This window comes from Amblyomma maculatum, chromosome 1 (genome assembly GCF_055883805.1).
Source record: "Amblyomma maculatum isolate TAMU_Amacu chromosome 1, ASM5588380v1, whole genome shotgun sequence".
Taxonomy (NCBI): Eukaryota; Metazoa; Arthropoda; class Arachnida; order Ixodida; family Ixodidae; genus Amblyomma; species Amblyomma maculatum.
In genome coordinates this window covers 150477538-150492187 of record NC_139344.1, presented here as the reverse complement: position 1 = coordinate 150492187, position 14650 = coordinate 150477538, and the positions used below count along the sequence as shown (strand labels likewise).

At 41.8% G+C, this 14650-nt stretch overlaps 1 protein-coding gene across 5 annotated transcripts in view; it reads left to right on the top strand.

Moving 5' to 3' along the window:
- Nucleotides 1-14650, top strand: part of LOC146204594 (deubiquitinase OTUD6B-like) — a 50493-nt gene that overhangs the window by 13095 nt on the left and 22748 nt on the right. For all 5 annotated transcript variants that reach the window (XM_084589281.1, XM_084589279.1, XM_084589282.1 and 2 more), the window contains exons 2-5: nucleotides 7161-7345; nucleotides 7450-7545; nucleotides 10172-10309; nucleotides 11257-11276. In XM_084589281.1, coding sequence (XP_084445407.1) covers nucleotides 7161-7345; nucleotides 7450-7545; nucleotides 10172-10309; nucleotides 11257-11276 — 439 coding nt within the window. The remainder of the gene's footprint in view (nucleotides 1-7160; nucleotides 7346-7449; nucleotides 7546-10171; nucleotides 10310-11256; nucleotides 11277-14650) is intronic.

Genomic DNA, 14650 nt, shown 5'->3' with positions numbered 1-14650 from the left:
TTTAGGCTCGATCACCATACTAGCCTAAACAGCGAAGAAAGGTTGAGATAAGAGGCGCGCATTGTGTTATCCGCAATCAGTGACAAAGGGCCGACGCTCCGCACGACAGATAGGAGAGCAAACGATTTACTCGAAGCGATTTCTGCCGCGTACGAGCATCGTAATCATGACGATTCCGCATACCGCCCGTGAGGCCCGTTGCCGTTTCGATCGCTGCACCACTAACGTGCGTGACAGATCGCCCATGAAAACTGCTTAGGTATCACTTTTTCATCTGCATCGTCATGATTAGGTATCACTTTTTCATTTGCATCGTAATCATGACGATGCAGTAGACAGTATGTGTTGATCTGTTGAAATGTCAAGTGTGGATTTATACTGCAACAAATATTGAAACTTTTGGCTCTTTCAGCTTGATGTTTTTACTTAACTTTTTTTTTTATTGGTGATGGGTAGTGATCGAGTAGCTTGTTTAGTCTTCAGACTCAAACTCTTGAGAGGTGGGCAGCATAGGTTACGTCTTGAGTAGAGAAAAAAAAAACGGCAGCATGGATGGCTGTGCAGCTTTTCATTTTGGACCCATCTCCAGTGCATGGCACGATTCCAAATCGTCTGTTTGCTTTGTCTACGCATTGACTTCCCGCTCAAGCTAGAGTGCACAAGGTCAACATCGCCCTTGCCCGAATGCAGGATGTTCAATAGCACCACATCATGGCGAAAAACGGAACGTTTTGAAAGCGTAAATGCGCCAGACAAGTAGACTCTGTACTAATGGTAATATTGCACTAAAAGGAAAATGCAGTTTTCAGAAATATAATAACGAAATCAAATAAAAAGGCAGCAACTACATTGCGAGTACAGTAGAACCTCATTCATGTTTCTTTCAGGAAAAATGTTAGAATTATTCGAAAGTTCGGATTACCGAATGACCCAATAAACTGCCGAATACTGTTTACATCGCAGCAATTTCATTTAATGGAGACCTAAAATATGGTTGTTGTCAATGAATTTTATATGAAATATAAGCGACAATTATGATTGTTCATGAGTTTGTCAAGTGCTCTATTTTATGCACATTGTTTAGGAATGTTGAAGAATTGCTTCAAAACCGAAAATGCCACTGTGGCCAGTGGTGTGGCTTGTTACAAAGGAAGAGCCCCTTTTCATTTTGAGGATGCTTCACTGCGCGATAAAAGACCCATGCGGTGAAGCTTTTTCAAACTTCAACGAACCAGCGGATAAAGTAGGTGGATAAAAGAGCGAAAACTATGAGTAGGCGCCAGAATGGCATGGCACCATCCGGAAATACAACGAAGGCCAGTGACACACGCTGCAGTGTCTGAAACAGCGTGACTAGCTACATCAGTCACAGCAAGTTGTCCCCTCGAAGTCCGAGAGGTGGGCAGTGTTGGACGGGTGGTTGGCCTGAGTGGTGATGCTGATGTAGTGAATGAAGTTAGTGCTAGCAAGTTTGAAATGAGTTGGTATGCCGAGAACCATCTGGGGAGCCAGAGTGTACAAGCAAAATGTATGAGCTTTCCAATGGGCAAAACATTAGAGTGAAAAGAAAAAATAAATGGTGGCCCCACACTAGTGCTTAGACCTTATAAAGTAATGTTGTAATTATACAGACCATTGTGAATGAAAATGCGGCAGCAGATCATTAGTCATACAAAATGAAAGTAGCAGTGACATTCAATCATGCTGTAATTCAGTATGGTGCTATTAAGTAGCATTTTTCAGGTACTTAATGAGCTCTGTCCACAGGAAATCGCAGTTATTGGGAATGAAAAGACGTTATGTATTAAATATTATTCAGTTCAGTTCAGTCGTTCAGTCGTGTCCGACTCTTCGTGACCCTATGGACCATATCACGCCACCCTTTCCGGTCTCTCACTATTTTCCTAACATCACATAACTTCATCTGCAGCACCTCGAGGATGCCATCTAACCATCGCGTTCGCTGCCTACCCCTTCTCCGGTGACCCTCAACCTTTCCCAACAACAAATCTTTCTCCAGCGACTCCTCTCTTCTCATCAGATGACCAAAGTAGCTGAGCTTTAACTTTAGAATTTGACCCTCCAATGAGCAGTCAGGGTTTATGGTCGGCAATATCGACTGATTTGATCCTCTGGCCCTCCAAGGAACTCTCAAGAGTCTCCGCCAGCACCACAATTCAAATGCGTCAATTTCTTCGGTGGTCAGCCTTCTTCACAGTCCAACTCTCGCATCCATACATCACAACTGGAAAGACCATAGCACAAGTTATACGGATCTTGGTTGGCAGTGTAATGTCTCTGCTCTTTACTAGGCGGTCAAGGCTAGCCATGGCTCTCTTTCTCAGAAGCAGGCGTCTCCTAATTTCATGGCTGCAGTCTCCTTCCGGGGTAATCTTGGAGCCCAAGTAGGGAAAATCTGTCACAGCTTCCACTTCTTGTCCCTTGATGCTCCAGGACTTGATAGGGCAGGACGCCATGATCTTTGTCTTTTTAATGTTCAGTATAAGCCCAAACTTCTCACTCTCTTCTTGTACGCGCATCAGAAGTTTCTTGAGTTCCACTTCACTGTCTGCCATTAAAGTAGTATCATCCGCATATCTAAGGTTGCTGATACATTTCCCAGCAATCTTCACTCCAGCTGAAGACTCGTCCAGACCGGCCTTCCTTATGATGCACTCAGCATATAGGTTAAATAGGCAGGGCGACAGTATGCAGCCTTGTCTCATTCCTTTCTCAATCGGAAACCCATCAGTAAGACCATGCCCAGTTGTGACTGTGGCCTCTTGCCCTTCATACAGGTTCCTGAGGAGACAGATGAGGTGAACTGGAACTCCCAACTCTTGGAGAGCTTGCCACAATCTGCTGTGATCTACGCAGTCAAATGCTTTCGCAAAATCAATAAAGCAGGAGTAGATGGGTTTCTGGAACTCTGTTGCTTTTTCCATGGTCCAGTGAAGGTTGGCAATCTGGTCTCTAGTTCCTCTGCCCTTGCGAAACCCAGCTTACACGTTCGGAAACTCCCGATCCACATACTGCTGCAGCCTACCTTGGAGAATTTTCAACATCACCTTGCTAGCATGCGAAATAAGCGCAATCGTGCGGTAGTGGAACAATCTTTGGCACTGCCTTTCTTTGGAATGGGGATGTAAACTGACCTCCTCCAATCCTGTGGTCACTGCAGGGTTGTCCAAATTTTCTGGCATAATGTATACAGAACGTTAACAGCGTTGTCATAGTTGAGGTTTTGAAGCAACTCAGCTGGAATGCCATCAATTCCGCTAGCTTTGACCTTAGCAAGGCTGGCTAAGGCCCATTCAACTTCCCTCTTCAGGATGCCCGGCTCGAGATCAGTAATCACAACCGTCTAATGTTGGGTTTGCACATCCGGGTCCTTCTTGTACAGTTCTTCTGTGTATTCCTGCCACCTCTTCTTTATCTCTAAGGCTTCAGTGTGGTCCCTGCCTCTTTTGTCCTTTATCACGCCCAGCTTAGCACAGTAGCTTCCTTTGATATCTTTGATTGTCTTATACAGAGCTCTTGTGTTCCTTAATTGGCTGTTGTCCTCAACTGCTTGGCACTGTATGCTATAATAATAATAATAATAATAATAATAATAATAATAATAATAATAATAATAATAATAATAATAATAATAATAATAATAATAATAATTGGTTCACAGGAAGGGAAGGGCTCAGTATCTGTCACTTGTTTCTGTGGACACCTGAACCGCACCGTAAGGGAAGGGAGGAAGGTGGGAGTTAAAGTGGAAAGAGAGAAAGAGGAGCCGTAGTGGAGGGCTACGGAGTAATTTCGACCACCTGGGGATCTGTTCAGGAAGGCATTTTTATCTCTTCTTGCTATTTTCTGAAAATCCATATTGAGAACCTTGTATCTTTCTTTTTCCTCCATAACTTTTGCCATCCTCCTTTCCTCAGCTATTTGCAAAGCCTCTTCAGATAACCAGTTTGCTTTCTTGCATTTATTTTGCTTTGGAGCTACCTTAGTAACAACTTCTTGTATTATATCACGAAAATCAGTCCACATCTCTTCAGGCTCTCTGTCTTCTAGATCTAATTCTTGAAATCGATTCCTCACTTCCACAGCATATTCTGATGGAATTTGATCCAGATCATACCTGAAAGGCCTTCTAGTTTTCTGCGTTTTTCTCAATCGAAGCTTGAATTTGGCAACAAGAAGCTGATTATCGGTGCCAAAATCGGCCTCAGGCCTTGTTTTTACTGCTTGTATAGCGCTTCTCCATCTCTGCCGGCAAAGAATATAATCAGTCTGATTCCTGTACAGACCGTCCCGTGAAGTCCATGTGTACAGGTGCCTCTTGTGCTGTTGAAAATGAGTATTTGCTATGGTCAGGTTGTTTTGTTGACAAAAATCTACTAACCTCTGCTCAGCTTCATTTGGCTCACCAAGATCGAACTTGCCTGTAATTCCGGATATTTCTTCACTCCCCACCTTAGCATTCCAGTCTCCAATGAGAAACAGGACGTCTGATGATGGAGTGTGGTCTAAAAGGCATTGCAGGTCAGCATAAAATCTCTCAACGTCAGCTTCTTCAGCAGTAATGGTTGGTGCATAGACTTGTATAACTGTTATGTTGAAAGGGTGACCTTGGATCCGAAGTGAAATCATTTGGTCGTTTTTGGGGTTGTACCCTAGCACTGCTTTGCCCATTCTTTTGTTTACTATGAGAGCGACCCCATTCCTTCTCCTGGATTCGTGCCCACATTAAAAGACATAATGGTCGCCAGAATTAAATTCTCCCATTCCGGTTCACTTGAGCTCACTGATACCCTAGATATCAATGTTCAATCTGTCCATTTCTCGCTTGACGACATCCAGTTTACCTTGTGTCATAGATCTTACATTCCATGTTGCTATGTGATATCTCCTTGCAACATCGGACTTTCCGGTCGCTTCCCGACGCATCCACAACTGAGCGTCCTTTTGGCTTTAGCCCAGCCTCTTCATTCGTCCTGGAGCTACTAGGAATCGCCCTTTGTTCATCCCAGTAACATGTGGGACGCCTTCCAACCTGGGGGACTCATCTTCCGGCGCCATATCATTAATGCTATTGTGACTGGTCATAGGGTTTTCTTAGCAGGAAATACTGGAGTGGGTTGCCATTACCTCCTCCAGTGAATCACATTTTGTCAGAACTCTCTGCCGTGACCCGTCTATCTTGGGTGGCCCCACCGAGCAGAGCTTACGACTTCGAGTTTCGCAAGCCCCTCCGCCACGACAAGGCAGTGATCCATGAAGGGGATATATTGCTAGCGATTCTGCTCATCTTTGAAGGCACATAAAAAGGAATGTTTACAGTTGCACGGCCTAATTTTTTTTGCCGTATATAATAGTCTTGCCTACCATTACTTTATTTTTAAAATCTCAAGCATTTCAGCTTGATGGTGTTTAGAATGAAGGATGCTTGAAGTCAAGTATTATGCTGTCTTGGTCAGCATCAACATTTCATATTTACTTTGTCAGAATATAGCGTAGCAGTGAATGTTAGTTGACTGCTGTATTTGCATCCATTATTCACTATGTGGTAGCATAGAGTTGCAGGGGGAACCTTTGTGTTTGTCTGCCCAAATTGTGTTGTCAGACGTGCCATCCAAGCACGTTGACATGCAGCACTTTTTTAGCATCCTCTGAGTGGAGCGAGAAGGTTGCAAATAAAGGGAAAACGGTAAACAGGGGAAGGAAGGCACTCGATTTCCTACTTTGCAGTGCAGCGTATGCAGTTGCACAATGTCCTCCCAAAAATAAATTGGATATATACTTTGTATTACAAGGAAAGCAAGACACTTATGGTGGCTATGCATAGCAGGGCAGTTTTCCTAATTTGGAGGCACATGCTTAATTCTGATGCCAAGGTCAGCATACACCTTTTGCTTCCAGACCATGACAAATGGTAGCTAGCAGTAGGCCAGTAGTAATCTGCAGTATGGTTTTAACGGTGACTATAGATGAATCTTTCTTAATTGTAGTTTATTAGTTGATTTTCTTTTGTCATGACTGCAGGTCAAGCCCTCTAGTCTCTTACGGGGTTTATGGGTAGAAAGGTCAATGCTTACTCAGATAGGTCAACAAAAAGAGCTTGTTGGCTTTTTATTGTCTGGTACTATTTTTTTCAGAGTGGCTAAAATTTTCATTGTCTACTGTCATGATGTGCGAGCAGTGGAATGGCATTAGTTGATTTACTTGTGGGAGAAAGCCTCATGTTGGAGTCTCAGTTATTGGCGACTGCCTACTGTCAGCTTGTTCTTTCTTTTTAACTTGCAGCTTGCTTTAGTTCTTTACTAACGCCTTGATCATTAATTGTTTGATGAACTTCTATTTTATTTAGCTTATTTGGTGATCTGGACTTGAAATACCAAAATTTGTCAAACTTTTAGGTGCTTGGAATTGTCACTTAAATTTGTAATTACTTGAGTGCATAAGCAGGTCTGGCTATCATGCCAAAGAGTTAAATTAGTGATTGCTAATGCATGATAAATTAAATTTTATAATAGGAAGCAGTTGTTGCCTTTCAAAGGAATAGAAAGTTGGCATTTCTTTTATATTACCTAGAGGGAAGCTGATTATGGTTAGTTTTGGTTTGGCAGCTGGTGTACATTACAATGCACTACCATATCCAAGACTCATACAAAACTGGGCCAGTTGCTGAGTAGCATTTTATTGAGGTTGGTAGTGGCATAGTTCTTCACGGTATTTGAAGAACTCTGGTAGTAGCGTTTTAGTAAATTGATCTACCTTGTATTTCAGATTTCATTTCATGCTTTAGATATTAACTGTGGGGTCAGTGTAACCATAGAGGAGGGTTAACTAATTTGTTGTTATAAAACAGAACTTATTTGAAGGTGTCAACAGTTAGTGTGAGAAGTGAAATTTTCTAAAATGTCACCCAGATGCCTTGCTCAAAAGACGCAAAATGTGTCACTACTAGCATGGTTTTTTGCATTTGGATGAAAGCAGATTAGGACAAGTAGAATAATTTTACTATTTAAGCACTTTGTGTTTAAATTTTATGTTGAAATAAATTTCGAGAGTTTAGTTGCGTAGGCTTTCTTTATTTGTCTAAAATTTGGTGTGGCTTTTAGGCCATGCCTGCTTAATGTAATTTTAATATTTGATTGCAGCCAAAATTCAGAACCTAAAGCATTCAGTACCAAAAGGGGACAAAAAGAAGAAGAGGGATGTTGCTGCAGAAGTTGCCATGCTTGAAGCTCAACTGGAAGAGAAGCAGAAGAAAGAAATACAAGACCTTGCAACCATGCAGATCACTGTGAACAGCAGCGATGGCAAGGCAAATGGTCAGCCAGGGGTAATGTATACTTCAGTTTGTCTGTTACTTGACAGTAAATTTTTATCATTTTGTGTTTGTACGTCACAGCTCCAGACAACTGAACTCTGATTTCATAATTTCAGGTTGATGAAGTGATTGAAGGACTCGGTGCTGTAAACCTGCATGGTGAACATGCATTACTGAAGCAAAGCAGGGTCAGCAAGGCTGAAAAACGAAGGGTAATACTTGTTTTTGCCTTAATTCTTGGCAAGGAGCGTATCGGCCACCTACTTAGTATGCAAAGTGCCTTTCGTTTACAAATACTGACCATTGAGCACGATGAGTTCCGAAATTTGAAGCACATGTTTGGTTCAAAGTCTCAAGACCACTGTGCAAGCACAGGAGCAACTGATTTCTGTTGCCGCTACACAGCTGTCATAGCCATCATTATCCACTAGCTGCACGGATAAACTCTGCAAGAGCATACCTCTCTTTCTCTTTCTCCATTTCATGTTCTCTTGGTGATAAATCCTAGAGAAACCTGATCCTGTGTGTCGTGTTTTGAGTTTCACTGCATGCCTTTATGGATGTAGTGGCCAGTTTGGGCAACACTTGCTGCTCCTTTTTATACAAAGCAGAAGCCTGTAGTCTCTAAGAAATAAAAAACATCATCAATAAAAAATTAGCCGGTGGTTCAACTTTAGTTAACCCTGGAGGGAAGCAAAAGCTTTATGCACTTGGCTACCCTCATTACCAAGCTTAGATTAAACACATTGTGCGTTTCTCCAAACGTAAAGCCATTCTTCGTTTGTCTCTTCGGTATGCTGCCTTTTCAGGGCCTCATTTCGACGTGCCTTCACGTTCCAACGCGCTACTGTAGCAGGATGTTCGTCCTCCTCCATCTCGCGCAATGTTGTAACCTAGGCAGGCACCGGAGGGCTCCTATTTATACATGTATCGCCCCTCTAGCGCCCTCTACTTCCACATCACATTGGCGTCACCTCATATGACCTTCACCTTCAGCACATCAGGAACTCTACGCGTACAAAACTGATTCCGAATCATTCACTGCTTTGTCTATCACAGCTAATTTGCAACGTCGAGACAAAAAGTGACCAGATGCAATATTGTTACGGGTGGAGAACGATGAGGACGAAGTGGCACACTCATTTGTGGAACGTGAATAGCAGTGCATCGAGCGCTGGGCCCTCATTACCTGGCTCCTTGGCTGTCTCTCGTTGTATATATGCTTATTCCTCTTTTGTAAATATATTTCTCCCTGTTACAATATTAAGCCAAAATTTAAAAATCGTGGGCGATTTACAGATGCCGTAGAGTCTTCAGATCTGTGTGGTGCGCTGCACCTTGTACAAGGGCCTCATTGAAGTGGCCGTAATTACTAGCGCAACAAAATTATGCAACATGTTTTTAATGATTTTGAGATCTGAGGTAGAGGGGAATAGATGGACAAAGTTTAAAAAATATCAAAAATGGGTTTTTTCTTTATTTGTCCTCAGAGGTTTTCATTGTTCACTGTTTTCTTGAAATTAGTGCGATCATCTCTCTCTATTGAAACGTTATGTAAATATAAGCTTCAGCTGTGTGACAGATAATTTTGCTTAGAACACAGTATCGAATTATTGCTGCTCTGCCATAAACCTTTTTTGAACTAAAGCCCTGCAAAGTAGTTAAAATTTAATTTCCTGGGCCGATTTTGAGAAATTTTATATAAGCATCTACGCTACCCAGAAAACCGAAAATTAACTGAATACGAATAAAAACTTGCATATATAATCAGACAATTTTCAGCTGCCTAACGTTAACATATTTTGTGTAATTCATAACCAAAGTAGGCCAAAACAGCAGAGAAGATAAGTGCGGCACTCCACCTCTTTGTCGTTATTAATTTTCTGTGCCTTGAAAAAAGTTTTTGCAGCAAAACCAATTGCAGCTCTCTTCTTTCCAGTCATCGGGCAACAATATATCAAAATTTGAAATAAATTAAAAGGAAGGTCGACCGACCATCCTTTGTTTGATCTTACGTGGAAACGCCCATAGAGCTATTGAATAGAAGATGGCAGGTTTAACGTTAAGAGATAGGAAGCGTGCAGAGTGAGAGGAATATCTCAAGTTAATGACATTCTAGTGGAAATCAAGAAGTGGCGTGGGCAGGACATATAGCTCGAAAAGAGAGTAATCGATGATGCTAATGGTAACAAATTGGATTCCGAGGGAAGGCAAGCGTAGCCTGTCTGGCTCAGTGTCTGTGCTCAGTCTGTGTCATGTGTGTGTGTGTGCGTGCATGTATGTGTGTGTGTATGTGTGTGTGTGTGTGTGTGTGTGTGTGCGTGTGTGTCATGTCTGTGTTCAGTGCTGTTTCTGATGAATATGTGGAACCCAAAACCAAAGTGCTGGCGCATGTAACTCATATTTGGCCTTACCACAATAATCTGTTCAACATTTTTAAAATTTTATTTTTCTCTGATATGCTTAAAGTGGGTACATGACTCTGTTCATTTACTTAGCCCTTTTTCTACATTAATTTGCTTTAATAATGCTGCAGCTTGTGGTGGCAGTAGAAGCCCCCTACTTTTTGTGATCTGTTTTCCTCCAAAATGACTCTCTGCAAGCCATGAAGGTGACAGATTTAAAATGGGCTCTAGTGTAGTAGCAGTATCTGAAGTGGGATTGTAGATTCTCTTCTTTGGAAAGATATTTGGCTCTCATGTTCATCACCACAAACTGAAACTAAAGCTTTCACTTACCTTGTTCAACAAGTGTTTTATAGCAAATTTAAGAAGTGTGGTTGTGTAGGTATTCATGTTAAATGTCCTTTTCTTTGTTTTCATGCTGTTCTGCACCAAGGAAAAAAAGCGACAGAAGGAAGTGCAACGTGAAAAGGAGATCTCTGCACAGGAAGTGGAAAACCAATATCTCCCACGTGCTGTCGAGGAGAGGAAACTACGTGGGATTCTTGCAAAACGTGGCCTAGCTGTGTATGAGGTATGGTACCAAGAGTGCAAAGTCACCCAGTAAGCGATTTCATTAAAGTGACTGCTGTATTTTTAGCAAGTTTCTACATTTAGTAGGCATATTAGCAACTGCTAAACTTGTGTTTAGAAAAGTGGCTAATCACTATACTGTTTTTTAGTTATAAGGTTTAAAAATCGTATTAATATTCCTTAGTTTGCAGAAGCAGTCATTGCACCAGCTTCACTGTGTTATTTAAAAGCAGTGAGAAGCTTCTGAAATAAAATGAAGGCATAATGTGATTTCTCCATTCTGATGATTCTAGCTTCTTGCTTGGCAATAATGTTTCCCCTAGCCTGGTTCTTTCCCTCTATGAAGCGAAACGCTTTGAGAAATTGGTTTTGAGCCTACTTCGTGCAGACCGCACAAACATTAGTCATAGTGTTCTTTGGCCAGGCTGCTTTTGCACCATTGAAATTAAGTCACTGTAAACTTCTTGCTTGAATCTGCCCCAGTGTCTCACTGCCCAGGCCATGGGATCAATATCTTGACCGGTGCTGTCACATTTTGGCAGAGGTGAGATGCGGATATGCTTGTGGGCTGTACAATGTCTGCATTGTACCCCCAGGAGGTATAAATTAATTAGTGCTCTGTTTTCTGACACATCATGTGCATTTATTACAGATGTGCATTCAACATGACAGTAAGGAATAAATGTATTTGAAGTTTTGTGAATTCTACAAACATATATATTCAGGCTGTTTTTATTTTGCCTGATGTTTCTCTTTTAGAAAATTTTAATGTGCATTTTAATTTCTCTTAATTAGCTTTCGGAATTAGAGCACATTCGTGTTTTATTGCTAGTATCTGGGCAGACAAAAGTGACATAAATCATTGCTACTAAGTCACTGCAAACCTGAAATTGAATCTGTGCAGTTTTATTGCTGTTGAGGTCAGTAATTTTGCTTCCTTTTTTTCAGGTGCCTTCTGATGGAAATTGGTAAGTCTTCTCACATTTTGCTACTACAAACTTTTATGTTGTGAGAAAATATATTTGAAAACTCTGCAAACATAGTTTCCATTTTTCTTGTTTGCTCTGAAAAGATAAAAAAAGACATTCTGCCAATGAAATTGTAGCTTTGGGTATTCATGCGAGTTTAGTGTTGTAGTGCAGGCATCTTAGCCCAGCCATTGCTGCCACTGTGCCCTGGAGAAAGGTGAAAAATTTGGGAGCTTTTTTTTACAGCTTTTCTAGATTAAAATAAATGTCTTATGCAGTGTGTTTGTTCTAAATGTTTTCTCTGTTATATACCTGCATTGCCCGTAGACTGCTACTTTAATTTAGTATACATGTTTTTGTACATTGAAATTATAGTGTCAAAAATGCTAAGTGCACAGTGTCATTTAAATTTGACAAAGATTGAATGTTTATAACGGTTCAGATGAAAAGCTTAATCATTCGAACTCGGTTAATTCAAAATTCTGGATCATTTGAAGGGTCTCGGCAGTCCTGTAATTAATAACATAAACTGGACCAGATAATGCAAAGTAGGGGCCTGCACCAGCCAGCTTTATTCCATGATTGGAGTGCTATGCGGGAATGTTTGATCAGAATTTCACAGGAAACAAATGAAGAGCAATGCTGATGTTTGATATGCCATAGCACCGTGGCCCCAGAACTCCCAGCACAAAAAAGCACTTTGCAGTACAGCTTGCAGATTGCCAAAGCACTCACTTGCGGAGGTGAAAGTAGGTGCTGCACTACAACATCAGAGTACTGTCACATAAAGTCGACCTTCAAAAAAAAAAAAAAAATGATTATCTGCAAGTCGGCTGAAACTATGCATGGGTTGCAAAGCAGCACTGGAAGAGCAGCGAGTAGTACGCCCTGCATGGTGGTACCATTCCTGGCAGGATGCATGGGGTTCTGTGCTTCAAAAATAGTAGTTAATTCTTATGTTAATACACCAGCGCGGTAGTGTAGGGGATAGGGCACTCGACTACAGTGCCCAAGGATGAGGGATCGAATCCCGGCCGTGGCGGCTGCTTTTCAATGGAGGTGAAATTCAAGGCACTCTTGTTCTATGCGATATCAGTGCACATTAAAGAACCCCAAGTGGTCGAAATTTCCAGAGCCCTTCACTACAGCGTCTCTCACAGCCTGAGTCGCTTTGGGACATCAAACTCCATAAACCAAACCAAACCAATTCCTTTGCGAATCAACTCTGCTATAGGAAATTCAAATTGCATGTTGTTTACCCAGCTCCCTCAGATGAGTGGTGGGCAGCGTGCGAGCAACTTTCAATCACATTTTCAGGGGCATGCATGCACTGTGATATCTGAAACAAAAAGGCCGTGCTGATTTGCCACTAGCCATTTGGGCCACAATCAAATGTAGAAGGCAGGGTGGAGCACCATTTTGTTTTGATGTCTTTTTGCATCATAATATGTTTATAATTGACGGGTTTGAGTTGCGTGCACACCGTAATGCGATCTCACGGAAAACTACAAAACAGTGCAGTGGTGACAGTGCGAGAGCGAGAGTATGAGCAGTGCATTCTTGTAGTTAAAGTTTTTGCCTGGACCTGATTTTTTTGCTGTATTTGGTTAACCAGAAAACTCAGTTGATTTTAACATTTTTTGCGATCCTGATGACTTCAAATTGGCGAGATTTTAAGTTTCCATACGAACGGTATACTCTTGTGAGATCAGAACACAAAGTTCAGGTTTGTGTGACCTCATGAACTTTGTGTTGCATTTTCACAAGGCGCGTATGTGCTGTGTGATTTCAGTGCACATTAAAGAACCCCAGGCGGTCTAAATTTCCGGAGCCCTCCACTACGGCGTCTCTTATAGCCTGAGTCGCTTTGGGACGTTAAATCTCACAAACCAAAATATAAACCAAACCAAACCAAAGTTCATGTTTGGCTGCACACTTGTTCTGGGTGTCTGTCCAAGGTTGTGTAAGTGTATGAAAGGTGCAGATGTTTCTTTATGCTTCAAGTAGTCTTTAAAATCCCTTGCTGTGATGATTTTGGTGCAGTTAAACGTGACCATGTTGGATCTAGGCCTATCTCAAATTTTGTTTGCATGAAATTGCTTTCGAAATATCATAGTATTGCATTCCCCCAACTATTGCTGTGTTAGCTTACATATTCTGTAACGGCAAGTGTCTGTTATTTCTGAGTGTAATCGAGCCTTATATCCTGTTGCAGAGCTGGAGGGCCTCGCCACAGTTACATATGTTATGCAGAAGTGCTGCCACTACTAACAGCTGATTGCTGTGCATCTTGTACAGACTTTGTTGGCACTAAGAAAAAACAAGAACTGTAGTAACTGCTTGCGGTTCATTTCTGTTATGAGGTTTTTTTTTTTTTTTTTGATTTGATGAAGTTTAGGTGACCATACTAGAGTTGGAGTTTTTTGTGATCACTTCACAGACAGGGGAAGTTTTAAGTTAATTAGTATTTGAAACATAGGAAATAGTGTGACAATTAGTAGGTCACTATTCTACCACGAGGTTGTAAACGTGCAACATGACACCTCCTAGCCACAGCGGGCTGACATTATGCCAGCAAAACGACTAGGGAAATTTTATTGTGAAAATTGGAAACCAGACGAAAATTTCTGCCTGCTGATTCAGCATATTTTTATCTTTGCTTAGGAACAAGCAGCTTTTTAAGGGCGGTTGGGACTTAGGAGAATGTTCTTATGTGGCTTTATGTGTAGTAATTTGAAGACAAGGAGCTTAGTATGCTTTTGCTGCTCCACAGTAGTACATGTGCAACTGGTTGTCATGTGATAGTCACATATACAAAATGGTGCAGTGGTTAGGGCACTCGACTACTGTGCCCAAGGATGCGGGATTGAATCCCAGCCGCGGCGGCCGCTTTTCGAGGGTGGCTAGGCACCTGTGCGCTTTGCAATGTCAATGCACATTAAAGAACCCCAGGTGGTCGAAACTTCCAGAGCCCTCCATTATGGCATCTCTCATAGCCTGTGTCGCTTTGGGATGTTAAACCTCATAAACTAAACTAAACTAATAGTTTCGTATGCATTCAGTCTCTCGACTTGGTTTGAAAGTCCTATTCACTGAGCCACCGCAGCGGGTAGTGAATATATGCATCAGTACCTAATAGGCATTGCCATGTTTGTTGTGGCCCTGCAGCTGAGGCCACACTAGATTGTGGCCCAAGGGTGCTTGACTGATGACCCAGAGGGCATGGGTTTGATCCCAGCTACATCAGCGATTTCACACTGTGGCCTCATTTAGATAGAGGCTAAACACAAGGTACCTGTTCTGGTGGTCAAAATTTCTGGAGCCATCCACTACAGTGGCCCTCAAGCCGATGCTGCTTGGGACAAACTCCACAA